The sequence below is a fragment of the Crocodylus porosus genome, unplaced genomic scaffold (assembly GCF_001723895.1).
Source record: "Crocodylus porosus isolate Cpor-Errol unplaced genomic scaffold, CroPor_comp1, whole genome shotgun sequence".
Classification (NCBI taxonomy): domain Eukaryota; kingdom Metazoa; phylum Chordata; order Crocodylia; family Crocodylidae; genus Crocodylus; species Crocodylus porosus.
Window position 1 is genome coordinate 133,741,417 of NW_017728931.1, and position 27,210 is coordinate 133,768,626.

General features: G+C 44.8%; 1 protein-coding gene across 2 annotated transcripts; it reads right to left on the bottom strand.

Annotated features, from left to right (window-relative positions):
* MCM10 (minichromosome maintenance 10 replication initiation factor) lies at window positions 1-27,210 on the bottom strand. Of its 2 annotated transcripts, XR_002102619.1 has the most exons (20): window positions 27,152-27,210; window positions 26,105-26,437; window positions 25,022-25,126; window positions 24,332-24,472; window positions 23,630-23,804; window positions 22,499-22,664; window positions 20,769-20,936; window positions 18,074-18,190; window positions 16,506-16,705; window positions 15,624-15,724; window positions 10,591-10,692; window positions 10,389-10,503; window positions 9,660-9,888; window positions 6,654-6,792; window positions 4,670-4,788; window positions 3,305-3,418; window positions 2,377-2,522; window positions 2,124-2,166; window positions 1,175-1,660; window positions 1-337 (listed from the first exon to the last, which is right to left on the bottom strand). XR_002102619.1 is itself a non-coding variant. In XM_019543691.1 (19 exons), the coding sequence occupies exons 1-19, from the start codon at window positions 27,156-27,158 to the stop codon at window positions 1,577-1,579; spliced, it is 2,604 nt and encodes an 867-aa protein (XP_019399236.1). In that variant the 5' UTR covers window positions 27,159-27,210; the 3' UTR covers window positions 1-1,576. The 2 variants fall into 2 exon arrangements, 1 of the variants encoding a protein (XP_019399236.1); XM_019543691.1 differs by having other exon boundaries at window positions 1-1,660.

A 27,210-nucleotide genomic window follows, 5' to 3' on the forward strand; every position in this document is an offset into this window, starting at 1 on the left:
TTCTTTAGGGTGTTTATTGCAATACACTTTATAGAACATGTAAGTCTAGGGATCACCATATTTACAAGGACTCCGAGTGAGGTAACAACAGGCCAAACAAACCGAAGTGTCACATAGTTCAGCACTTACAGTAATGGAATATTTGTACTCACTTGCCACGTGTCACAGCAACAAAAAAACTTGTAGGATGAGGAAGTCTGAAGGAAAGAGTCAGCTGGGGCAGTCAGTGCCCAGCACACAGGTACCTTTTTCCGACTGGAGGGGTCCAATTGCTTACTCCCTCTCCACTCCTGGCACAGGCATAAAGAAGATGAGAGGTGTTGACTCACAACACCACCTGGACAAACAAAAATCAGGCTGTGGCACTTTATTTGCATAAATTCAACTTAATTTGTGGGTTTAGGGACTTGTGGGATGCTAATGTTAGCCACAAGGCAGCAGAAGGGACACTTTCAGGGAGACTCTCAAGCCAAGGATGGTTTATTAAACACACCAGGGTTTCTAGGGGAACTTGCTTTCAGGAAAATGAAACTGACTCTCTCCTGAGTCACCTGAGGGGTCAAACATCTGTCCTGGAGGTAACTAGTATGCCACAGGTTGCTGGCGCTACTGGCATTCAAAGCACTATGGCGTCATATGGACTGTGGCTTCTCTATCCAATTGAAAGGATTTAAAAATGTTAAAGAAAGGGGTTGAGACTAAACAAAATGTTTGTTCTCTAAAACCATGTACAAAATACTGCCAGACTCTTTAAAAGAATTAAAATACCATTTTGTGAGCAGGGAGACCTGTAACTGTAATGACCCACAGGTGCAGATGACAAATTGATGACTCCAGCAGCTTAGATTTGTGCAATGCAGTCAGCTGGAAAGAAGGGATAACATTTGCACAACAGCTTAAGTGACTCAGAGGCCTAAGCACTACTGAGTCTCAAGTCCAAGCCACTCACCACTTTTGAACACTTTACCATCTAAAATTTCTAAGCAGCTTACAGTTGGTCCTGCAAGCTCTAATGAGCAGTTCTGACAACTATGAAAAGCCATATGTGGACATCAGGATATCACGTACCTCCAAAAATGCACCCTACAATATGCTGTTGCTTTTGTATGCTGTAACAATGCACTGGAACAGCTGAATTAATATATTATGCCAGGATGCGTTTCCTATTACATACCAGAGACAGACTGGAAGCATTTGTGTTCTGTGTCAAAGGTCTTCCAAGTTCATAATGGCTTGTGCTGTATGATTCCAGTAACATAATTTGAATTAATTGTTCTACATACACTTTAAAATTCTAATTTCATGATAGCAGAGGTTTTGTTTCTAAATGCTGTAAACGGCTTGTTCCTAAGAAAGAATCAGCGTGACCAAATATTTCACATAGTCTCTTCAGTCAAACTTAGTAGACAAAATTGGTCAGTTCAAGGGAAGAACTAGAGGAAAGACTCAGGTGCCCTGGCCAGTAGAAATAGGTTTTCCCAATTTTTCATACCAAACACAGAACCCATGTGTTTTTAGTAAATGCACAATTCAAAGTCAGACAGTGAGGTATATGTTGTGAAAAATCATCTGTGGGTTACTTAAGACTGTTAAGAAACTTGGGTTGTTCTTCCCCTCTTGGTAAAAGCGTTTCTCCACCAATCTTCGGACCTTTCTTCTCCTAAAAACATGAACATACAATGGATGAAGATTCAAATTCAAGCTAAGCCAGCTCTGTTAGATTTTTCTGAAAGAAGCTGAGGTAAATGATTATCTGATTAGAACACCTACGCTCACAATAATCACGTCATTCCAAGAGTTCCTATGGGTGAAAATGCAGCTATAACTCTACAATACAAATTCCTACCATGCCAGTTTAAACAAGGCCTTAAACAAACAAACAAACAATAAAAACCAAAGAATAAAAGCTAAGGTGCCATAATATAAATAAACTATCTGAGCTGAGGCAGATCAGTTCAGGGTTGCTAGTAACATGCCAGGTGTGTCGAGACATGCACTTAAATGGATCCGTTTCAGGAAATGGAATCCTTCACTTTCTTAGGTGGCTCATATTAGCAAAGCCTGGGAAAAAACCACTGAAAGAAACAGCCTTATTCCCACCATAAGCCCCAGCCTGCACCTACCTTTAGCATCCCATCTCGCTCCCATTTGAAGAGGCCACAGGTGCTGAAAGAGGAAGATGGAAGGTTAGGATTGGGTTGGAATCCATTTGCTGCACAATACCAGAGGACCAGCAGCCCTCCTACATCCTTCCAACAATGCATAGCAGCCAGAGGGAACAGCTTCAGACCCTGGCACTTGCTACTGTAATGATAAGGTGTACACTAGTTGCTGGATGGTACAAGTACAAACACGCTGCTGGGGAACCCTTCCTACCTGCAGGGCTTTTTTGGTAGCCTGTTAAGAGAGATGGCTCTGTTTCCACAGGGGCACTTGAAAAATCGCTTCACACCCTCGTGCCAGTGGTAATCGTGATTCTCCTTCAGGCATGTATCCAGGGGCTTGAAATAGGAGTATTTGCACTGCAAGGCAACAGGGGAGGGGGGCGAGAGAGCACGCTGAGACAAGCAGAGACTGCATAACATGTACCAGTACGAGAGCCACAGCTGGACTGAGAGCTTGTTCTGGATCAGAATAATGCTCCCCTCTGTTCTTTCATCCCCAAGGCGGCAGCCATGCTGCTGAGGTCGCTGCCTCTGGACTCTGCCATTGGCCCTTCCTCACTGCCCCTTCCTCCATCCACTACCACCTTTTGTCATGCTTGGCCCAATTCCCAGCAGAGACCAGAGCACACAATTGCCTTCTGTGTAGCCACAGACAGCGAGGAGAGGCTTTGCGGCCGGGGAAGCGTGCTAGAAACTGCTCAGGCAGGGAAGAATTCTCCCTGTGCATTTTAAAGGGGCAAAACTCCTTCTCGGTCACTGCTGACAGTCAGCAAGATGCAGATGAAGTAGCCTGGGTGTTAGGACTGTTATTGTCTAGTAGTGATCATTTGCACAAAGCCTAAGGGACTTCAGGGTCCCAGAACAGTTTCAGGCTGGCAAGAAAAGCTGGTAACTGAATAGCCTGACGGACCAGCGGCCAGGGAACCCAAGCAAACTTAGCTTGGGGAACCTCAGAGACAGCATCCAACTCCTTCAGCATCACCTCATGGCTCCAGCTGACTCTGCCAACATCCCCAAGCAGCAAGCCACTTTCTTTACAATCATGGGCTTTAACAAAGCCAAGCAGGGCTGCAGGAGCACAAATTCCCATTCCAACACAGTGAGTGCACCACATACCCCCCTGCTCCTGTTTTACTCACCGTCTTGCATGTCACCACCCGGCACTTCTGCTCTTTAATGTTCCTCATCTTCTCTTCCAGCTCTTCTTTCTTCACCAGGGGATCAAAGTAGCGTTCCTGAAGTTCAGCCTCAAACTGCCATGACACAAGAGAGACACTGTAGTCTGCTGTACAAGCTGCAGGAGCAGCTCCCCATCTAGTGGCTGAAATCTTTTCGAAGATCCAAATAATCCATTTTAAATGTTCTTGTTAGAAGAGCACATTAGACCATGTGCACAATTCTCCACTGAAATGCAGCCACCTCTGGGATACATCACAAAAGCTACCTAACAAATGGGCACTCATTTTAGCACAGGGAAGCAAAAGCATTGGGAAGTTTCACAGTACTACAGCCTCAACAGGAGAGAATAAGAGTGCTCTCTCCTGGGAGGTGGGAGAGGTGGGTTTGAACATCATAGGCTGAAGAGGGATTTGAACACAAGTCTCCCACTTCCTGGCTGAGTGCTCCAAGTAGTAGACTATAAAAGGAGCAAGCCACCATGTTTTGAGAGAAAAACAGGGGAACCAATGGTCTTGTACTTGAATTCAATACAGTGAATCCCTATCTTATAAGACCTTAAGACCCAGGGATTCACTGAAGTCCATAAGCAAGACAGGACTGCAAGATATGCCCTTCTTTTCATTGTTTCCTGTCCGTGTCCCCTCCACAACAGGCTGGCTGTTGCAAGTCCTGCTTTTGACTTCCCATATGCATGGAATAGGGAACTTTTTAGACTCATTTGTGGTCATGAACTCCAGGAGCTGGATGTTTAAGTTATGCACACAGTCACTGTGAGCATTGTCATAGTGTTATTTGGTGAATCTGGGCCTTTCACTATAAATAGTGAATAGGCCTGAGAGGCTTTTCCCTTTGCAAGGGCACTCTTACCTTCTCTTGCAAAAGTGCCGCATTTGTTAAAAACTGCAAATAACTTGAGCACTTCCTTGGTTACAGCCTCCTGCCCCATCTTTGCAGTGGTGTCCTAAGGGGCCATTGTTCAGTTTGGAAGCTCAAGTTTTGGTATTACCAGCATATGCAATGCTGCAGATGTGGAAACATTTTAAAAGTCTAAAATATGTAACAGTTGGAGCTGGGTTTGGTTGGCTCTTTGCATCTCCTTCTGCTTGAGATGCCATGAACACAGATCTTCCTCCTACCGTTCAGTACTGTGCTACTGTCTGAGGGGTTGATAAGTCAAACAAAACTGACTTAAATTTTTAGACACTGGAAATCGCTCTCTTGGCAAAAGCTCATTTATACCAAATCGAGACTTGGGCCTACACGTTACCTGTGTGTCTCGTTTTTATCAACCCTGACCCATAGGTCTTACGTAAAGTGGTACGTACCTCCATCAGGACACCCGTATGCTTCGACCTGGCGTTCAGAATTTCCTGGAACTCATCAGACTCCAGGTAGGCCAGCTGCTCCCGCTGTTTCTTTTGGGCTGGCTCCAACTCATCTGCATCTAGGGAAACAAGAGCTTTGCTGCTAACACCAGCTTCTGAGCTGTGTTCTTTTTTCTAAACATGATTGTTATTTTATACCGTATAAACAACATGTGCTAATGTTGATGCCTCAATTGCTGGAATGTATTTATTCCTTTATTTATCCACTACATTTATATGCCACCCTTCCCAAAAAAGGCTCAGAGTGGCTTAAAAAATAGTCTGTGAGGAGAAGAAAGAGCAACTGGTGCAGCAGAGAGGGATGACAAGTCAAATTCTAGTTTAGTTGCAAGCAAAGATGTGTTATTAATATCAATTTTTTGTAGTCCCTTCTGCAGATCTTACAGCACTTTATCAACAAACTCTGCAAAGTGGCCGAAACCCCCTGCAAACATGTAGCAAATACGTGATTTCTATTTGGCCACTTCATGGAAAAGCTGGAAATGAAGTTAGCAATTAATAGTAATCCCACATTCCAGCCATTAAGTCATATTCCCTGATAAGACTTAGGAAACCTCCCAATTTGTGAATATTTAAAAATACTGGATTGTCTAGAAGCAGGGGGAGCAAGACCAGCCTAAACAGTAGTGCCACATTCCTAAAGCAAGGCTGACTGGCATAGCACTGTGTTCAAGGCTAGCGTATTCTGTGGCAAACTGGACCTCCCTCCTAAAACAGACTTTCTTGGTGGAAATGCTGAAGCAGAGTAAGCACTTGTTTTTTGTATAGCATAAAATAATGACCACACGCTGTTTACAGCAACATCATTAAAAGGAACAGAAGTTTGCCACCACTAAATCTGTGAGTCAGTTAAAACTAGGAGACATATTATTGTGTTGGCTTATGCTAAGCCCCGGCTTTCCATTCTCAACATGCTGCAAATTTCTGTACCGACAACAGCAGTGTCATGGAATCTCATTGTGGAGCCACTCAAATCTCATACATGTAATCATGAAGGTGGCATTGGGTCCACAGTATAAACACAGCAGCAGGAAGTGACTCGAAGTGACCAGCAGCCAAGTAGTTAGCACTGCACCTGTGAGATGAGATTTTCAACAGTGTCCAAATAATTTAGACTAGTGGTTTTCAACCTCTTTTCATTTGCAGACCCCTAAAAACTTGCATATGGAGATGCAGACCCCTTTGGATTACAAATGTGGGTATTCACAAGCTTTAGATTGATCATAGTCATCTTTCACGGACCCCTTAGACAGCCTGCAGACCACAGGTTGAAAACCACTGATTTAGAACCACAAGTGCTACTGGCTTGCAATGAGAATCAGTCTCAGACCAGAGGGACGATGCTTTTGCACATCCCAGTGTAAAGTCTGGAGACACCTGGGTGACAGCAATTTTATTACAGTGTTGAAACCATTAGACCACACTTGAGGTACGAATTTATAATTGTTCAGCGCGTTTGGGAGAAAAAGAGGTGGGTGGTGGTTGTGGAGGCAGGTGGGGTAATAGGATAGTTCTGAAGCTAGAAGGAGACCAGAGCCCACCATAATACTGTTAGGGACCAGCCTCTAAACCATGTTTTGCTTAGACAAATTTAATTTTTTTGTGGTTCACCTTTCCTGCTTCGTTAAAATACCGGCTCCCTAGTCACCACCTCACCCTGAGCCACAAAAACCTCTCTCCCTGACTATAAGTAGCTCCTGTCTCAGTAGTACAGAACCCCAACCTCTTGCCCCAAGAAACACTGTGGAGTTAGTCCCTTTTAAGTCAGACTGAGAGACTTTTCCAAACCTCTGCGACCAAGCACATACTTCTCATTCTCAGCTGAACAAGCAGTTGTCCAGCGTTTTAGTTTACAGCATTTTGATGTAAAGCCCTGGAGATAACTGGAGACCAGCATTTTTCATGCCAGGCAGCACTGACGAACCTTGTGATGAGGCAGCATTCTCCACTCTCTCTACAACTGCAAGAACCTCAGCAGGATCCGGTCGTTTCCGTTTGACATTGTTTGGGTCAGTTTTAGCGAGGATTTGGCCTTTCACTCGCAGCTTGTTTATAGCAGCCAGCTGGAAAATGGGGAAGAATCATTAAGATGGTTCTGGATATGAAAACTGTGAAAGCTTGGAACAGTGTCTCTTGCACAAAAATGCAAGACAGTGGCTGGGGCAAGACGGGGTTGTGGTAACAAGACCGCCACAAGAAAAATCAGACTCCACTAATGGCTTGCAACCCATTAGGCATTGAGACAGTGGAGCTCGAGGTACCCAATACTAGGGCTGTGGTCGCTGATTCGATTTAGCAGAGAGTCAGCCCAATTCAGTAGCTGAAACTCCAAATCCGAATCAAATCAGGAGGCCCTTTAATCTCTCCAAATTGAATCAGAACCTTCTGGATTGATTTGGAGAGATTCGATGATTTGGACATAGACACAGCTTTAAATGTTTTTTCCACATACCTCAAGGTACCAGGTGCCTCGTGAACACCAAGGTGGTGGGGTGCATGGAGCATCCCATGGGAGCATGGCAGGGGGGGTTCCACCACGAAGCGCACAGGGGACCACCCCACCTCGGCAACTGGTGCCTCCTGGGTCTGGAAGGTACCTGGGGTCCCCTCGTGGCCAACTGCCGAGCTGGGGGGGCAGTCCCCCACGTGCTTGGCGGCAGACCCGGAAGTGGACCAGAAATGCTTCTGGGTTGGCTGCTGAGTCTGCAGGGGAGCCCTCTTCACGCTCCTGTGAGACTCTCCATCTGTACCAGCATTCGCGAGCCACACCTGGTACCTCGAGGTATGGAGAAAAAACATTTAAAGCTGTGTTTATGGCTGAATCGCTGATTCTCCAAACCAGCAAGTATTGAATCTTCAGATTTGGATTCACCCGAATCGAATCAGGACAGTGATCCAAATCAACAAGTTGAATCACTATCCCCCGATTTGGGCCGGATCCAAACTAAATATGGTCCGTTTTGCACACTCCTACTCAATACCACATCCATACCATAAAATAATAAAAGTGATGGTTAAAATTGTTGGCAGGGACGTGACACTCATCACATGTGTATCTTCAAGCTAAGAAAGCCAGAGAAAGAGACTGAACCAACAAAGACAAGGAAACTACATATGCATTTCATTTGAACTAGCAACTAAAAGAAAACAAGAGACTAAATCTTTATCTGAAGCAAAACCATAAAAGGTGCACTGAACACAGGAAAAAAAAAAATGTCCTGTACATGACATCTCACATTTCTCAAAACAGGCATCCAATGTCTAAGGTAGAGGCAGTCCTCAAACTTAGGACACAATTGGTTCCTGAAGGTAACATCACTGGAGATTTCTATAGAAATCCATAAGCAACTGACAGAAAAAAACCCTGCATGTGGCCCCTTCACTGCAATCCTAAACTGTTTATATTCTCTTTCATTCCACCCATTAGGAGGCGATACACTCTGCCAGGCAAAAAACAGAATCTCTGCAAAGGAAAGATGAACCTTGCCTGTGCTAGTTAGAAACCAAGCTGCTGCAGCTCAGACCTAACGCAGCTACTGTACCTAGAGAGTTCACTGCTACCCACTTGGCTGAGGGCAAATATTGGGATTACAAGGAATTTGCCACATTGCTGGATTAAGGTACAATCTGGCATTCTTACAACTTCAACAGGATCCTAGCGGACACAGGCAAAGGACCCAGGCGCTAAAGGGTTAATTTTTATAAGTCAACCTGCAGCTGTATTTTTTAAACATTCAAGTTGAGTTTAAAAAAAGAAAGAAACATCAGAACTCTTATCAAGATAGAAAACAAACCAATGGTCCTCAAAACAATTCAGCTACATCCTGCATTCTCCGCAGCTATTACAGCCCTAAGTTTATCTCTGAATTACAGCTCACAAAAGAATTGGATTTTGTCCAGCATGAGGCAAACTTTCAGCTGATGCTTTTGTCTCCCTGCTACAAAAGGTACCCAAGGCAACCCATGATGGGACAAGAACCAAGCTAGTTCTTAGACTCTTAAAACCCTGCAGTATACAGCACTAAACCCACAGAATGTATTTCCTTCAATGCAGTCTCCAAAGCACATCTGTTTGCAGACAAGAAAGTAAATCCTAACTGTACCTGACCGGGGACAGGAAGAGGGAAGGACAGCAAAAGTTTGTCTTTCGGCACTTTCTCATCAGTTGGCAGTGTAAAATGGCAGGCAGACAGGAAGATCACCTACAGAGCGAGGCTGAATGTTCCAGCCTTGTCAGTTAAAAGTAGGCCAGACAAACACTTGGCATGGTCATTAAGAACCATGGTGAGAAAAATTCACTTCAGAGACTGGCCATCCCACAGCACTAGCACACTCCTGCCCAATTCAGGGTGGATTAGAACTAGTAAAGAGGAGAGGTTCCAACTCCTACTGTTGGATGCTTGAGACTTTATTTAGCATATAAGCTACTACTCTGGAGACTTAGACAAACGAGCAGCTGAGATGGCGCTCAGCCACTAATGGCTGGTAGTCATTAGGAGCTCAGTGTGGCATAGCAGGGCTTAATACATCAAGCACTGGAGGCAACATAACCACTGCAATGCCACCAGCGTCAGACTTCACAAATTATAAGGCTAGAAAGGACTAGTGACAGTCTAATCTGAGTTCATGGACAACACAGGCCAAAGGACTTCCCTAAACTTGTTCTTGTTTAAATTAGAGCACCTTTGTGCCAATGTCAATTTAAAAATCTCACACAGAGAATCTACAATAGCCATAGCTAAGTTTTCCCAAGGGTTAATTAGTCTTCAGTCTGAACATCCCTAGCTTCAACTTAAAGCTCTATTGAGATCCAACGGCTCTACATGCTCATTCTGGAAGTTCTTACAGGCTGTGATCATGTCACCCCTTAACCTCCTTGTTAAGCTAGTTAGATGGAGCTCAAAGTTCAGTGTTTCAAAGGAGCGTTTACCTTCTTAGCTTCTGCTAAGCCACTTAGCTTTGGTGCTGGAGGGGGGGAGACATCAAAGAAAAGGATATCATCTCCTTCAGAAAACCCTGCACCCAGTCTAGGTGTCTGTGGGGTTGTCATCTTTGCAGCTTTGGGGAATTCGGCCCCTGGGGTTGGAGAGCGATGTGTGGATTGCCCCGCAGAGGATGGTAAAGCTGCCGTCTCAGCTTTACTTGCATTCTGAAGAAACCTTAAAAAGAAGGACAACAGGCATTGGAGACAAGTCATAGGTCATTGCAGCAGACCAAGGCAGAGTCTGAAAATACCAGAACAGAATGTAGAGAAGCCTGTCAAGGCAGAAGTCATTGATCAACAGAAGTGGCCTTGCCAGTCCTGCTAGTAAACCAGCATGCGGCTCAACTACTTGGGACAGTGAAACGAGGCCTATCAAAAGATGTTCACAGGACCTTAAAAAGGTGAAGCCTCAGAACATCCCTCTGAGGTCAGTTGGTCAGTGCTGGAGTAGGGAATTCATGATTCTCAGCTGCCTGCTCTACCTATTCTTCCTTCATTTTTCTTTCCAGTTCTCAGGCAGAGTGCTGGTGTGTTTAGCTTTCCACTGAAGTAAGAACCAGATTAGTTCTATTCAGATTAAGTTTTACAGAACTTTAACATCTCAGAAAAAAATTAGCTGAGGGGTAAACAAGTGGACAGCTTTCCCATAAGCAGCCATAGATGTTAGCGCATTACCGGTTCTGGATCTCCTCGGAGCGCCTTTTCCTTGCCTCTAGCAATTGCCGCTTCTGTTGTTTGATCAAAGCTGAAGCAGAAATTGACTGGATAGCAGGTCCTTCCTTCTCAGCATCTAAAATAAAAATCCAAAAAGGTAAGGGTTGCACAAAAGAGCCAAGTATCTTCAAAGGTAAGTGCTGGGAGGAGTATGTGGACACACCTGCCTTGGACCAGTGCTTGCAGAGGTTCCGGGCTCCAAAGGTTGGCATTGTTAACAAGTCTTTGAAGTCATCAGAACACGATAAAGGTCTCTTTGCAGCACCTAGAACAGAGCACAAAAAAATCTAACAGACTCGAAACCACAAAGGGAAAAAGGTCTGACTATAGCATTTCACACTTGACAGCTCAGAAACATAATCCACTAATGCTCGCTGCCCCTTTCTGATTTCACAGACTACTCTCCTTCCTGTTTTAGGTTTTTATACAGTCCCCATAACCAAAGTGCACAAGCACCCTAAGATCCCCTCTGAGCTAAAAATGCACTCTTATCCTTGTTTTACAAGTGGAGAACTGAGGGTTTAGACCAGTGATCTTCAACCTTTTTAGATTCAAGGCACCCCTCAAAAAGATGTTGCCTATTTTTTACTTGATTTTTGACTGAAGAAAAAATGAGCAAGTTTCTACTGCAGAGAACACAAAAAGACCAAAGAAGGTCAGAATGCTTTGAACACTCTGGATTCCTATTTGAATTCTCTGGATTTAACTTGTGAATCATCTTTGTGCACCTAACTGCGATAACATTGTGTAGCACTCTGTCACACCTCTGAAAGGATCTCAAGACACCCCGTGGTGCTGTGGCACCTTGGTTGAGAATCACTGGTTTAGACGGACATGACAACTATACCAGTATCAAATGACATAGGTATGAGCTGGTGCAAGTTAAATAAGATTTGCATGCTCTTAGGGTGATATGTAGGTAGCAAAACCTCTGCCACTTCAATATGTTTCATTTAGATTTAAAGTTACAGGAATTTAACTCACTTATATCACTACAGGAGCACAGGCATAAAATATGGGTGATGCAAGCTCCAGAATTGCAACTTCTCCCCTTTTTAGTTATATGTTACATGTGTCTATAGCCGGAGACCCTAAAGCTCAGATCCACAAAGGCGTCTAGGTGCCTACCTCCTATGGAAATCAATTGTGCATCAGGAGCGAGCGACTTATCCAAGGTTACACAAGCAAATAGATTACCAAAGCAAAGACTTGCATTCAGGTCTCCCAAGGCGCAGACTAATGTTCTAAGCCAGGAGTGGACAACCCACAGTACACAGCAGATTGTAGAGGAGACAGGCAGCAGAGTGACAGATAGGGCAGGGAACAGAAAGCAGAGCAGGAGACCAGCCAAAGGAAGGGGACTGGAGTGACTTGGAGAGGGCATGGCATACCTGCCAAAGCACAGGCAAGGCCAACCTTTTAAGCGCTGGTCTTTCTACAGGATGTATAATACTAAGCAAAGTACAGCAGGAAATGAAGGCACAGGGGACAAGCAATTTACCTGAGGCCACAGATAGTCAGGGACAGATTCAGGAGCAGCACTCAGACTGAAAAAGGGCTGGAAGGATCCTCCCAGGCCATTAAAACAGGCAAGAAGGAGGCCCCAGGGAACTAAAGACTAGTGAGCCTTACTTCAGCACCCAGGAAGTTACTGGAGCATATCTTAAGGAAGGCCATTCATAAGCTTCTGGAGAAGGAAAGCCTGATCACAAACAGCCAGCACAGATTTATGAAAAACAAATAGCATCAAACAATCGTAATCTCATAGTTTCATAGTGGTTAGGGTTGGAAGGGACTTAAACAGATCATCAGGTCTGAGCCCCTGCCTTGGGCAGAAATGAGTGCTGGGGTCATAACATCCCAGCCAAATATCTATCCAGCCTCCTCTTGAAGACCCCCAAGGTAGGAGAAAGCACCGCTTCCCTTGGGAGTCCATTCCAGAGCCTGGCAGCCCTAACTGTCCTTTGACAAAGTAACTACTTGGATGGATGGAGGAAATGCTCAGATACAGTGCATCTAGACTTCAACAAGGCTGTTGACAAGGTCCAGCACAACTTTCTCATAAACAAGTTGGAGAAATGTTTGCTAGGTAAAACTAGTACAAGATGCACAGATGACTGGCTCAATAGCTGCAAACAAAGTGCAATTATTAATGGGTCCATGTCAGAATGGCAGGAAGTCCCACAGGGATCCGTCCTAGGCCCAGTGCTGTTAAACGTGTTTATTAATTACTTGGGTGCTGGCACAGAAAGCTTCTTGAGCAAGTATGGAGATGACACAAAACCAGGAAGGATTGTAAACATGTTGGTGAATGCATGCACAATTCAGAAGGATCTCAACAGACTGGAAAATGGGACTAGAACCACAGAATGAAGTTCAGTGCAGACAAATGTGAAGTGCTACAACTTGAGAGGAATAATTAAAAACACAATACAAAATGGGGGACACCTGGCTGGATGGCAACTCAATGAAAAAGTACTTGGGAGTCTGTATGAGTCTGCTGTATGATGCAGCTGCACAAATGGCAAATGTGGTTTTGGGATGCATCAATAGAAGGCTTGGGTGCAAGAGACAGAAAGTAATAGCGCCTCTCTACTTGACACTGGTTAGGCTTCATCCGGAGTACTGTTTCACGTTCTGGGCTCCACCTTTTAAGGACGTGGAGAAGCTAGAGAGGGTCTAGAGGCAGGCAGAAAAGATGATCAAGGGCTTGGAAAGCAGGCCATATGAGAAGAGAGTAAAGGAGCTAGGCTTGTTCAGTTTGTGGAAAAGATGCTTAGGAGGGGACATGATTACAGTCTGCAAATACCTGAAAGGCTGCCATAAAGAAGAGGGACACACTTTTTCTCTCTTGCTGCAGAGAAGAGGATGTGGAACAATGGCTTGAAGTTGCAGCAAGTAAACTTAGATTGTGTATCCAGAAAAACTTCTTCACTCTGTGAGAATAGTGAGGCAGTGGAACAGACCGCCTGGGGAAGTTGTGGACTCTTCATCCCTGGGAGGTGTTCAAGAAGGGGTTGGACAGCCACTGCTCAGGAATGAGCTAGGTGTAGCTATGCCTATTTTCTATCATGGGTATTTCCCATGCTTCCGGGTTTTGCTAGTTGCTCCCCGTGTCCTCTTTATTTTGCTACATGCATCATGGTGTTTTTAAGCCTTATCAGAGGCATGAAAGTTGGCTACAGCTAAGGCTGAGGACTTCAGCTAGGGTGTGCTGATTCTCCCGCGAGGAGCAAAGCCAGAGATTTGTGGCTAGAAGGTCATGCCCCTCTGCTCAGGATCAGACCAATCACCATATCTGAGGTCAGGAAGGAATTTTACCCCATGGACTGTGAGGGTTTTGCCTTCCTCTGTAGCAAGGAGCATGGCCCTCTACCCAGGACCTACTGAGCACATATTTGTCAAGTTTATAGAAGCAGGACATTGGCTGCTGTGGGCCCCCCCGCTCCGAATTACCTGTGGCAGCTTAGGGTGATAAATATATGCTGTGTCAGGGTCAAGGGTAGTCTTATGTACAGTTTAGATCAGGGTGTGCAATTATTTGGGCTCACAGGCCACAGCGAGTTTTGCTGAGCTGTTGCAGGCCAAATCAGATCCCCTTCCCCCCTGCTTAACAGCTCCCCAAAACTCCTCATGTGGGATGCAGCCATGGATGGGCAGGGAGCAGTGTTCGGGAGCAGGATGCGTGGGCAAGACTGGGATCACAGGGCAGAGAAGCAATCCACTGCCCGCATGCCCCTCCAACAGGCGCAAGTTCTGTGTGCAGGGAGTGGATTGCAGCTCTGCCCCAGCCCAGGCCCTGTGCTGTCACCCCACCAAAATCCCACACCCGGCCCCAGATGCAACCCCCCCGCACATGCTGTCACCACCCTACATTCCCTGGGTCTCCACAGAAACCACCTGGGTTTCCACACAGGCAGGGCGTGTAACCAGGTGGGGAGCTGTGTTTGGCAGTAAGATGGGTGGGCAGGGTTGCGAAGACTCTGGGATCTCGGGGTGGTGACAGCACAAGGCTGGAGCCAGGGAAGAACTATGATCCACTCCCTGCCTGCAGAACCTGTGCCCGTTGCAGGGGTGTGCAAGCAGCAGATCACTGCTCTGCCCTGACCTGGGCCCCAGGCTGTCACAGCCCCAAAATCCTGGGGTCTCCCTGGCCCCACCCAACCATCTCACTCCCAAACACAGCTCCCTGCTAACCTGTGGCCCCATCCCATCCACATGGCTGAGTGCCCTGCTTGCACAGGTCCCACCCCCCAGCAGAGGATGCAGGACAGACTCACTGGGGTGCAGGGGCAGAAGGGCTACATTTGGCAGCTGCAGCAGCCAGGAGCCACCACTGTTGGGAAATGGAGTAGGCCACTGTGCCAGCCCAGCCCAGCCCTGCTGCATGCCTGGAGATGGCGGGACTTGCTGCATGTGCCTGGGCTAGATGCGATTGAGGAACTTGCCGCAGGCCAGACAAAATCCTTCAGCAGGCCATAAATTTGTCCACCCCTGGTTTAGATTATGGTTGTATGGGATGGTTTGGCTGGGAATGATTCTGCCTCAGGCAGGGGGTTGGACTGGATGACTTCTGGAGGTCCCTTCCAGCCCTACTTCTCTATGACTATGACCACTCAATGACTTGTGTTCACTCTCTATTGAGAGCCAAAGGAATCCCCAGAATTGCCACTTCTAACCCTTACCTGTAGCGGCAAAAACAATACACAAAATACCAAGAACACCCTGCGACAGGCAAACGAGGGCACTGCCAATGCCTTGCCACTGAAAAGGGCACCAGTCAGTCCATTTGTGCTCAGCACTCAGTAGGTGTGTGACTCTGGTCTGAGCTATGGCCATTCAGCTTGCCTGATCCTCAGGAGCACACTCAGTACTCCTGGAACCTTCCAATACTCCATTCAATTATAAAGTCTTAACCCACTGATTCACAATTCAAGATCTGAAAGCTGGCACTGCCCCCTCATGGTAGCACCGATTTTGACACTGACATGTTGCCTGAATGCAACGTACTGGACATTTGTTTAGCAACACTTGTCCTGCAGCTGTGATGCAAAGGGGAATGGGAAGTGAATTGAAAAATTCCATCTGTACAACTACCAAATCCCCAGCATCTCTAGCTTGCACATCCCGGGCTCTGCAGACCTATCACCCATTCAGCTGAAAACATCTGAGGAGGAAGAAGAAAGACAACGTTACCAATTTTCTGTCTAGCTTCCTGTACAATTGCATTGGCTCCTTTCACGACCAGATTTGTTAGTGTAGTTTGAATCTTCTTCTTTGGAGCTGCAGCTGCTGCACTAAAAGAGACAAAAACCCCACAAAAAGTGAGCTTTATTCAATGACTTGAAGCACGAAAAGGATAAGGGCTGGTATTTGAGCTCGAGTGTGATCTCAGCCATTCAATGAAAGCTCCAATTACACAGCCTTCTGCCTGAGCAGGTATTTGTCTGAAGTAGGAACTTTGTGCTTGGCCGCTTTTTGGTATCAAAACTAGATTTCCCATTTCTCTCTAGATTTCAATACATGTGGTTATAATATTGAGAGGATACTTGATCACAAACACTGTGATGAAGCTGGATGACGTTAGCTCAAGAGAGAGAAGCTACTTGCTGCATACAAACTCAGTTTATTCAATGAAGTAGCACTGGTGAGAAACTCAAAGTGTTTTGCAAACACTGGGCAACTTCCAGCAAAGCCTTTCCACAGCTTCCTGGCTTTGGAATGGGCCCTGAAAAACCCAAATGCAGGAGACACATCCAGAGACTCTCCTGCCACTGACAAGGCTTATATGAAAGAAGTCAGCACCGCAGGCCCTTGTCTCCCAATGGATTATTGCTTTGGCCATATTATTACCATCCCCTTAGAGAAGAATGCCATCCAAGCTTTGATTCTGCTTATGGAGACGAGCAATATCCTGGCAAAACAAAGTATGGCTGTAAACCAAGAGGAAGGGGCTAGTCAAAGGGTCTCTCTGAAGTTTCCTTGAGGCCCAGTTACACATAGCCAGGAAGGAAATGTACTCAAAAGCCAGAGACAGTGCTTTAAGAAGCCTCCAGGGAAGTTAAGTGGTTCTCTTACACAGAAGCTGCGTAGGCTGCTGAAGAAACCCCTCCATAGTAAAAGCCTTCCCGGCACAGCCTCTCCTTCAAGCTGGGGTTCTTACAAGCCAGGCTTTTTGGAACACGGCCACCTGAGAAGGTGGACTGCAAGTCTGCCCGCTTCGAGCTGAGCTTCTTGTACTGAGATTGCACGTGATACTGACAATATTCACAGTCATTCTGAGAGGAAGAAGACAGAAAGGCTTGTTGGTGAAAACTAACAGATGATTAAAATTAAATACATTGCCCGAGACAACCAACAAGGTCTTTTCATAACTGACCTGCAAATGCACAGATATTGTGGGTTATAGGCAAGAAATCAAGCTTGGCAAATGCGTACACAAGCCTTTACTACTGTGACTAGCCAGCTGTTGTGGACCAATTGCTTGATGGAAAAAATGCAAATCTCATACATTAAAGCAGGGGTTCTCAACCCCTAGGCCACAGCAGGTTGGCTGCCGATTTGCAGCACGGTTGGCTGCCGAACCAGAAGTGGCCACGGACAAGCAAACCGCAGCCCCCCAGAACCAGGTGGAGAGGACGTGGCTCCTTCTGCAGGGCCCGCAGTAGCACAGCGTTTGGCATCTTTACCTGTCTTCCAGCTGGAAATTCCAGCCACAGTCAGCTGTGATTGTTAGGCTGCGGTTTGCTGGGCCATAGTCACTTCCAGGCCATGTTTGCCAGGCCATGGCATAAAAACTTTGGGAACCCCTGCATTACAGGTTTTATTTTCCCCAATAAGCTCATCCTGAGCCTGGGAAGACCAAAGGTTTAATTTCTGATGATGACTCATCTACCTGTCTGTTTCCATGTTTTAGGACCACAGAATTTATAATCTCCTTAAATGCACAGGTACAAAGGAAAAGCATCAGTAGAAGCAAGACGTACTGTACAGCTATTTTGAATGACAATTTTTTAGACCCATTTCAAGACAATATAGATTAAAATCTCTAGTCTGTCAGGAAGTTCAATGCTGTGAATAGCCCCCTCAGCAGGGTAAGCAACAAAATGAAAATGATTTCATTCTATCTTTAAACTTTTATCTGCATATTGTAGTAGCAAGAACTCCCAGGTCAGACATTTTCAGCCAATTAGAACCTGCCAGTCAGTTCCTTCAGCCAGGAAAGTTTTCCCCACGATTCATTATTGTTGCACTGGATAATTCAGCTGACATTAGGATGCTGTATATAGATGACCCTATGAACTGATCCAAAGACACATTCTAAATTTGCTGCATGCATCTTATACATCTATTGCTCTTGTTCCATTCTAAGTGTGCTTCAAATGCCACCCCACTCAGCTAGTGATCCACCATGTTCAATACGGAGTCACCTCTTTCCCCTTAAACTCTATCCTTGACCACGTTTGCTGATGGCTTGGATCACTATCACTATTCACATGACATACAACTCCCAGATGTTCTTAGAAAAATAGGGCTGAAAGGGACCTCAGGAGATCAGCCAGTCCAAACTCCTGCTCAAGGCAGGATTACCAACAGCTCACAACATTAATAGTTTAATGGGGCCCTAGAGACTGAGGGATACAGACCAGATTGACACTCTGCATGCAGGGATCACCATTCTTCTTCCTGGCTTTGCAGGTGCCCAAATCAAGGGCTTCACCCATGAGCAGGATCTTTTGGGGATGATCGACAGACAAGCATACCTAAAAAGAAAAAGCACTAACAGTAAAGATAAGGCTCCATACACAGATTCATGAATGGTGGTCATCCGTAGAGGCACAGCAGTAAGTGAGCTGTATTACTGAGCACCACACAATATTTATTTATTATCAGTGGATAAACAGAGGGATCTTGAGTTCAGTCCCAAAAGCCTGGACTTTTCAGGTCACTTGACAATGTCATTCATTTATACCCATTTTGGGTAATTCAATTGGTTGCATGGTGCAGCATCGGTCCTGATTTATTGCCTATCATTTTCATGATAGCAGCGTTTCCCAAACCCTGTGGGTCTACATCCCACTGTAGTAAAGTCAGACACTCCTGTGCTCCACCTGCCCTCCAGCTCTCGCTGCCACTGCCCTTGTTACCGATTCCCTTTACCAGCAGCAGCAGGAGCTAGTGGCAAGGTCAGTAGTGAGAGTGGCTGAAGTAAGGGGGCATTGACTGTTGTGATGTGCATGTGCCTCCCCAAGGAAGTTCCCACAGCTTGGGAAACACCGTATTCTAGCAAATGCTGGTTATCTGTATATTTAGCATATAAAATCTGTCAGCATTTCTGCTTTGTAGCTTGAATTGTGCTGCAGCTGACTGCATGCTCATTGTAACTGCCTGATTTGTAACTACATGTGCACCCCTTAACTGTGCCAGAGATAGGGAAAGGGAAGCAGCTGTCAAAGGGCTGCTATTAGAAGCACTGACAATGACAGGAACTAGTTAGCTCTGCAGCTCCTCTCTCACCTCATTTTCAAGGGCTTCTTTTAGCAGCTTTGACAGGAAGTATGAAAGCCTTGAAAATGAGAGGAGATAGTCAGCTTCAGAACTGTTGATTATGCTGGGTACCTACACAGCTTTGACTGCTTCTAATAAGTTTAGATAAGTGCCCGAGGCCTCTCCCCAAGGCGGCACACTTGAATGGAACGTGGAAAAACTGATGATTAAGGTTGGCCTGAGGGCTCAGACCAGCACGCTACATACCAAGGGAGCACCAAGCCCTCAGCCACGCCGTGCTTGAAATGCTGCAGACTTTCCTCAGAAGCTGACACATATGGTACTGGTTTGAGAGGACAGGCCCAGTCAGTTTGACATGGGGCTGAATGCAAGAGTGTGTCATCCCTGATGCAAAAGACTGGGGAAAAAAAACTCCAAGGTGGATGTTCAGATGGGAAGAGAATCAAAAAGGGAAAATACAAGAACTTTTTGACAGCATCTGCTTAGAACGGGGGTGGGCAAAGTGCGGCCCGCCAAGCCATTCTATCCAGCCCACAGGGCCCCTAAAAAAAATTACAAAATGAATATTAACCTGCCCTGGGCTGCCCGTCATGGAGCCCTCAATGGTTTGCCAAAACTCAGTAAGTGGCCCTCTGCCCAAAATAATTGCCCGCCCCTGGTTTAGAAACAAGTGAGAAAAAGGAGATGAAGGTCTATCAGTACACCCCACCCCTTTTTTATTTACTATATCCTATATTGCAGAATGATAACGTCCCAATGCGTTCTCTTGCAAGGAAGCAGAAAGCTTTGCATCTGTTCCCTTTATAGGTTTCCCTCGCTTTATGCTGTACATGCGTTCCTGCAAAATGGCATGTAACTTGAATTCGCATAAAGGGAATCCATTTTACAACGTAACGAATAGGGATACTTTACAAGACCTCGACTGTACTGACCCCCAGACCCATTTCTCCCACTTTTACAAGACAATTTTGGTACACACCAACAGCAGGCAGTACACACAAGCATGGGGAGAGAGGTAGGAGATAAGTTAGCGGGATGCTTAGAAGCCGTAATGGGGACAGCAACTACAGAAATGTGTCACAGACAACGAGCGAAGAGCACAGATCCACACAGGAGACTATATTTAGGTGTGCATCACTCCCATAATGCACCACAGAAAGCAGCTAACTTTGGGCTTCCACCACACCGATCGCATAGGAGTTAAATTTACCTTGCATAGAACAAATTTTTGGTATAAAAAGAGTCATCACATAAGAGTGAATTCGCACATACAGAACCCACATAAAGCGAGGGAAACCTGTAGTTAAGAAAGGTAGATCTGCTTTCATTTGCACCTGCTAACACATGCTTACTATATGGTATTTTTTTATTCACATGTATCAAGCTACATTTAGATGGAAATGGAAAGGAAATTCAATTAAAACGCCTAAAAGTGGCATTTTAAAACAATTTTATTAAACTAGTAAAAAGCAACCATCTTTAATGTCCTAGTAACATATGAGAAAAGTTCATTATATACCATCATTTATTTACCACTACGCAAAGGGAAAAATGGTCACCATATCCTTCATGATTTTAAAACTAGTAAATCTCATCCCTGCCAGCTCATTCTTATTCACACACAAAAAGGAAAGTTTGTTTTCCTCACCAAACTCTCACTAGGATCTTCAACTTCAAAAAAAAATAATTTAATGTTAAACAGATTATTACAAAGAAAAGTGTATTTAATTTAAAAAACTCAAAAAATAAAATCACATATGATTTAAATTAAACCAACTTTTCTTTTTAAATCATTGCTTATTCTTTCCTTGTGGTGGCCAAAAGTCATCTTACCTCATCTGAACCCTCCTTAGGTTTCATGGGATTAGCATTCAGCAGCCCAATGACTGTGCCTTGGTCCGTCTTCCAGTGTTCCTTGTGGACATCACCAAACAAAAATAACGAGACGCACTTATTCAGATCACGCAGATCATTCAGTCGCCAGATGCTGAAGGTTTTGCCCTGGAGCAGACAACATTTACTTTCTGTTAGATCTTTACAAGAAGACCACCAATACTGCCCACGCTTAAAGGAGTCACCCTTAAAATAGTTACTTTTTTGCCTTTGTTTCTACTTTATGACCTCTAAGCAGTATATAGAATATGATGCTATTTGTTAACACAGGTAATTTCAAAAGATAAAATAGCCTTTTATCGGCCATTTCTATTGCTGCTGCTACTAATATTTAACTGCCATACAGCACTTCTGACAGATTCTTATTAGTCCACAATAACCCTGTGAATAAGAAACTAACCCCATTTTACAGCTGATGAAACTGAAGTGGCATTTTAACCAAGATTCACAAAGTTCAAGCTAGAACTCACACCTAATACTCAACTCCTTGATGCATAATCCTAGCCTTCCAAATGAGCCCAAGGAAAATGGTAGAAAAGGCACGGTTTGGCCCTTTTAGAATGAGACAGGCTAAAACCCTGGTAGGTGTGCAATAGGGTACCTCTTGTCTTTGCCAGGAAAAGGGATTTATTAGATCTAGCCCTTAAGGACTGGTTTAGTGAGAGGTGATCATGCTTTGAGCAGAGGGCTAAACTAGATGACCTCACGAGGTCCCTTCTAGACATACTTTCCTCTGATCCTATGATTTAGATGCCTAAAAATTAGGCACTGCAAGCAGGTGGCCTCTCTGATAGGGGTCTAGGTTCCCTATACAGGTCTGGGAGAAGTCAGACACATGACAATGAAGATGAAAAACAGTAAATGTACTGAGTAGGGAGACAGCTAGAGATACTCAATAGGAAACACTGAGTACAGGAAGATGCTTGAAATCTTTTCCCTTTGCAGCAGCTGTTTTCCACTCAGGGAGATGCTTCTGTCCACCTGGGATTTAGAGCTCAGACCCCTCTCCTGAGGCTAGGTACCTGTAAGACTTCGTTGAAAGAATTCACTCTCTTCTTTTAGGCCCAGACAGATATAACCAGGGGGCTGTGAAAGGTGACAGCACTGGCTCAGGAGATAAGATACAGGTTAACAGTTTCTCTTTGGCCTGAGCAGCTTCAAATCCCAGCTCAGGAGAGTGTCACAATCACTAGGCTATGGGCTATCGTAGGTTTGGGCACTTTCCATTCCTCCTCTTGAAGTCATTCCACTGTGCAGCCCAGAATTCAAGATCCGCTGGACCAGAAGAGTCATGGCTTAGCAGTTAGGACACTTTTTTGAGGCCCAGAAGTCCTAAGTTATGGTCCCTACACCTAAGAAAGGGCCTGCATCTTACATTAAACCATCCCTGAGCAGATTTACACATCCTAATGGATACAGTGTCATGTGCCTTGGCTTTCATATCAGTACCCAACACAGCAGAATCAATGCAGTCTAGTTCATGAGAGCACAGACACCAACAATACCATATGAGTCTTGTCTACTTGGAATATTTAATACAGTTGGTTTTAATTAAAAAAAAAAGGCAAATCTGGAGCTGGCTGATAAAGCATGCAAAACCTAATTAGTTCTTCAGTGAAAACACAATCATTTCATTATGACTAAGCTTATGATACAATGAAACTGCTTACACTGTTTGAGCTCTGAGGGGTGATTTTCTTCATTATCACTCCAAACGTTACCCAGTCTGTTTCCTCAAGATTTTCTCCAGCAAGTTTGTTTTGAAGCTGAGACAGTCGGATCAGCTTCCGTCCAGCCATTTTCCTCTCCATTTCAACTGAAGATACACGGGGTTTTCTATAGTAAATATTGACATGTTAGCACAAATGCCTGGAGTCAGCCCAGAACATTTAGAATTGCAAAGACAGATTTAAATTCATTAGGGCACGAGACTACTGAAGCATCCCCTAATCACTGCAGGATTGCTCCTTCCTGTATACTATGAAATGCTCTGTCTATGCTTAAAAAGCTAAAATACTCCCACTGGGAAATTGCAGGAAGATCTGCAAGAGTATGAAATAAAGCATGTTCTGTGCCTTATTTCACTCCCTGAGATCACCTGAAAAGTGCCATCAGCCATCAATATTCAACAGCCTTCAAACTTGTGTTGATCCATCATATACTGTGGTACAGTGCGTGCACTGCAAGGTTCATGTGTACTTAATTCTATTGATTTTAATGGATGACTAGACTAGAGGAATACTGCTGCTGCCCAGGCAAGAGTGAGCATTGTAAACAGCATAGTTTCCAGGGAAAGGAGCCATTTCAGGTAACAGGAGACCTCTTGTGCTCACAGAGAGTATTGCAAATCTTGTTTGAGCAACAGTGGGCCAGTCCTGCAGTTCATAGCAAAGTGCCAGCGTAATCCGACTATCATTTTTCCTTTGCCTCCTCTCACTGTCTTCAGAGCATAATCACGAGAAGCATTTCTGAGCACATTAACAAAATGATGAGGACATTTTTAAAAGAATACAGTCGGCATTCTGTAAAGGGGAGGAAAAAAAATGGGTGTCCCAGCATGTTACTATCCAACTGCTAACTTCTGACCAATGGTGTTGCTTTACTTCAACAGCACCCTGACTAATGAATATTCTGGCATTGGGAAGTGACAAATAAGATACAGGTATACCAAATCCCTGACAACCTGAGCCCACCATTTCACAATGCATTTCACATAGCTGCCTCCAATGTTACACACTGGAGAGATCATGTCCTCTCGCTACTTATTTGAAAGTGATACAAAAAAGCTTTGGCTTGCCAACCTCAATCTCAGGCCAGAGAAAGCTTCCACAGAAACTGGCTGATCAGTAACGCTGGAACATCCAGGCAAGTGAGAAGTCCTCTCTTTGACTCCAACATTGGGGGTGTTCCCCCCAATAGATCTGAGAGGCTGGAAAGATGAACTTAATACTGTTCTTAGAGGAGGACTCTTGTTCTCTGCAAGTGACAGAAAAAATAATCATAAATTAATGAAAAATAATATTTTTACTTAAAAATTCTACCAGCCTAAACTTAACTAACTGAGCCCATGTTATAGGAATACTTAATCAGTGTTTACACTGCCCTTTCTGGACAGGCCTGTTCCCTGAACTGGAATCTCAAGGAGCAGTCCCATTTCAGTTGTAAGTGCTCCAAGTGACAGCATTTTCCAAGACAGGCTTTGTATAACTCATTTCCAGAAATGAGAATTGCAGCACACTGCATATTAGACATATCTGAATTAATATTAAACAAGCTTAACTAGTTTTTGGTAGCAAGATAGGTATTATAGCACAGAGATCAGCTTCAGCTGGATAAACAAGCCTGTCCCAAGTTCCTTGTTCCCACATGTAAGCTGCAGGTACATAACTACTAAATTAAAGGTCACTCAATAGGTTTCCATTGGGAATGAGGATCAGAGACTAAATCTCTACTGAGCAGTAGTGCAACTCCAACACACCAGAACCCAAGAGTAAGAACCGTACCTCCCAGTGAAAGCTTTGCTTTCTGGGCTCCCCGTTTAGCTAGTGGTAATGCATGTGCATCAAGCTGGGCAGAGAAACACGGCGACTCCTGTAGTGTCTGCATTTTCCGTTCCTTTAAGGGCATGCAGGGCGGTTTCCCTGCTGCACAAACACAAAAGGTATTTAGGAGACCTCCTGATCTCTGGACACAAGCAGCCAGAACTGCTCAAACAAAACATTTCCCTATATAAGAATTTACATGCAAGAAATTGTGGAAATCCATGCAGCAGCCAGCCATGGAAGCGTGCGCCAAAAGCAACACATGGCTGGGAGCCAGCAGCTCATCTTCAGTGACTCGACATATTGTGGACAGATGAACCACAGAAGTGCAGTAAAGCACAACCAATTCCCCATTTTTATCTATTCCACATTCAAAATCCAGTGATGTCACTCTTGCCTCCCACATGTTAGAAACACAATGGGAACCTATCCATACTCACTTTGAAAGAGACCAGTATCCCAGTTCAAGAACCTCAGGTGCTTCTACTTCACAACTCATGGGGAGTTGTGAAGTAGAAGCAAATCATCTCCATTTTACACATGGGGAGACTGAGGCTTAGTGTCCTGCCAGGGTCACACAAGGGATTTGTAACAGCAGAACATATAGCACACGGCTGGGTTTTAGACAAATAATCTAATTAGCCTCCATACCTGGAGCTTTCTTTGCTGGGCCTGAGCTGGATGGCTGCTCAATGGCAGTCTTTTGCAGCTGCTCCTGTAACTTCTTCATCTGCTCTTGCAATTTCTTCAGCTCATCTATGAGAGAATAAAGTATATATGTAAATAACAGAAACCTGCTGCAAGCTAAGATTAACAATATTATTAGAAATTCAATGGCTTTACTACCTCACAGGAATGTAGAGATGTTTACTGGGAAGAACTGGTGCCATTATAGAGAGAAAGCTCAAATTCAGCAAGAGTCCCACTGAACCAAATTAATTAAAAAAGGCCCCCTGGAGCTTAAGTATTTTTTAATACAAAGCTCTTTTGTCATACAATCAACACAACACACGCCATCACAGAAGATGCGTGGGGGGGGGCAAAGATTGGCCCTTGTCGGCCAGGGAATGGAGGCGCCAAGCAAAGCGCCAGCCAGTGCCTCCCCTGAGATTATGGGGGCACTGAGAGAAGTGCCAGCAGTGGCGATCGGCCACTGGGGGACCTCACCTCCCAGTCCGTGATCAGTCGCTGGTGCCCGCCCCCAGTCTCTGTAGGCACCAGTCGCCCATGCATCCCATGTTGTGTGGGATATTTAGATCTCTTTTTTACTAATCTTGAGATAGGGTCAGTGAATAATGCCTGTTCACTTGCACTACAGTGAAATATTTGTGCCTTCATGCTGAATGCCTTGGTAGCAGGAAAGCATCTGGCCCACACAGGCAGCAAAAAACCAAGAACTAAAGTATACTACTAGTAAGCAAAACTCCCTCTTAGGTCTGGTTTCTTTGGAGTCAGCTGACAAAGGCAGCCACTGGAAAGCAATTAACTTTGCCCTGTAAGCACTTAAAACTGGACTAAGTCATTACTTATTTAGCTCAGGCAACTGACTAATCTATACAAGAACTTCCAGTTGCTTCCCTTCAGAACCGCATCTGAACTAGAAATCAAGCAGGAAAGTCTCTCTATTTCTTGCCAGCGCCAGTAAGCCATCCACTTAGTCCCAGGAGTCATCTAGCAATCACCATGACTTGAACTATATTTGGCAAATTGGCCAAAAATGGCTACTAGAGAAACCTTGTAACTCCTGATTGGTTTTCCCCTTCTCTTGACTGGGGGCTGGACAACAGGGTATTTCTTGGGCAGGTTCTTCCTCCTTCTCTTCTTCTATCAAGTCCTCCACATCTCCAAACAAAGTAGCCACAGTTTCCTTCTCCTCATTGGCTTCATTCTCCTCAGACCCAACCTCCTCGGTGTAAGAGGTATCATCCTCTGCATCAAACAGCTCATCGTACTCATCAGGTTCTCCTGCCTCCTCTGAGCAACCTTCTTCCTCTTCAGGGCAATTCCCATCCTCAGCTGCCATATCTTCCTCTAACAGGGAAGCCAATAGCTCCAAGTCCTCATCTCCTGGAATAAATTAATTAAATCAAGCATCACTACAGCCCAATTCAAGGAAGCCTGCCATTTCCAGGTTATTCTACTCATATATAATTACAGAGACAAGCCAACTACTGCCTAGATCTAGTCAGGGCACTGATTTGCTTCTTGCACTATCAATTTGTTCTAAACCAAACTACAGATAAAATAAAGACAGATGTCAAAGCATAGGTTCTATTCTTCTGCTCTCACTTAAATGTGACAATCATTTTTTCTTTCAAATGTTACTATGTATAATAAAAAAATAAATGGGAAGGAAAGAAAGAGAAGGCAGATTTGTCATGAAAGGAGACAGAGGAGACTTTGGGGCATGCACTCTATTTTTCTTGGTCCTATACTTATTTTGTGTTTATTACAGAGGCTCCCAAACCATAGTGCCTGGACCATCCATGGTCTGCTGAGAGCTAGCAAGGCACATAGTGCTCGCTGTTTTTCATTGGCAGCTGCTTTACTGCAAAGGAGAACCTAGAGGTTGGTAAAGATAGAAGCCAGATCTAACCAAAGGGCTCAGAGATCCCCCCATGGGTTGGACTAACCTGTCAATCTTAACATATGTCCCCACATACCCAGGGAAACCTAGGAACCAGGTAGCTGGGCAGCAGACCTGAGAGAAGGGAACAGAGTAGAAGAAAAAACAGACCGCAGGGGGAAAAGGCAACCAGACAGCAGAGAAATAAATCTCACCCTCCATGTTTTCAACAGGATGACTTCAGTAGAGAGCCCAAAGGAAAAAGTGTCATCTG

Coding starts and splice junctions, on each gene's coding strand:
- MCM10 (XM_019543691.1), bottom strand. Junction 4,789..6,653: donor GAATGCTGCCTCATCACAAG/GTTCGTCAGTGC, acceptor TTGTTTCCCTAG/ATGCAGATGAGTTGGAGCCA. Junction 2,167..2,376: donor CTACCAAAAAAGCCCTGCAG/GTAGGAAGGGTT, acceptor TTCCTCTTTCAG/CACCTGTGGCCTCTTCAAAT.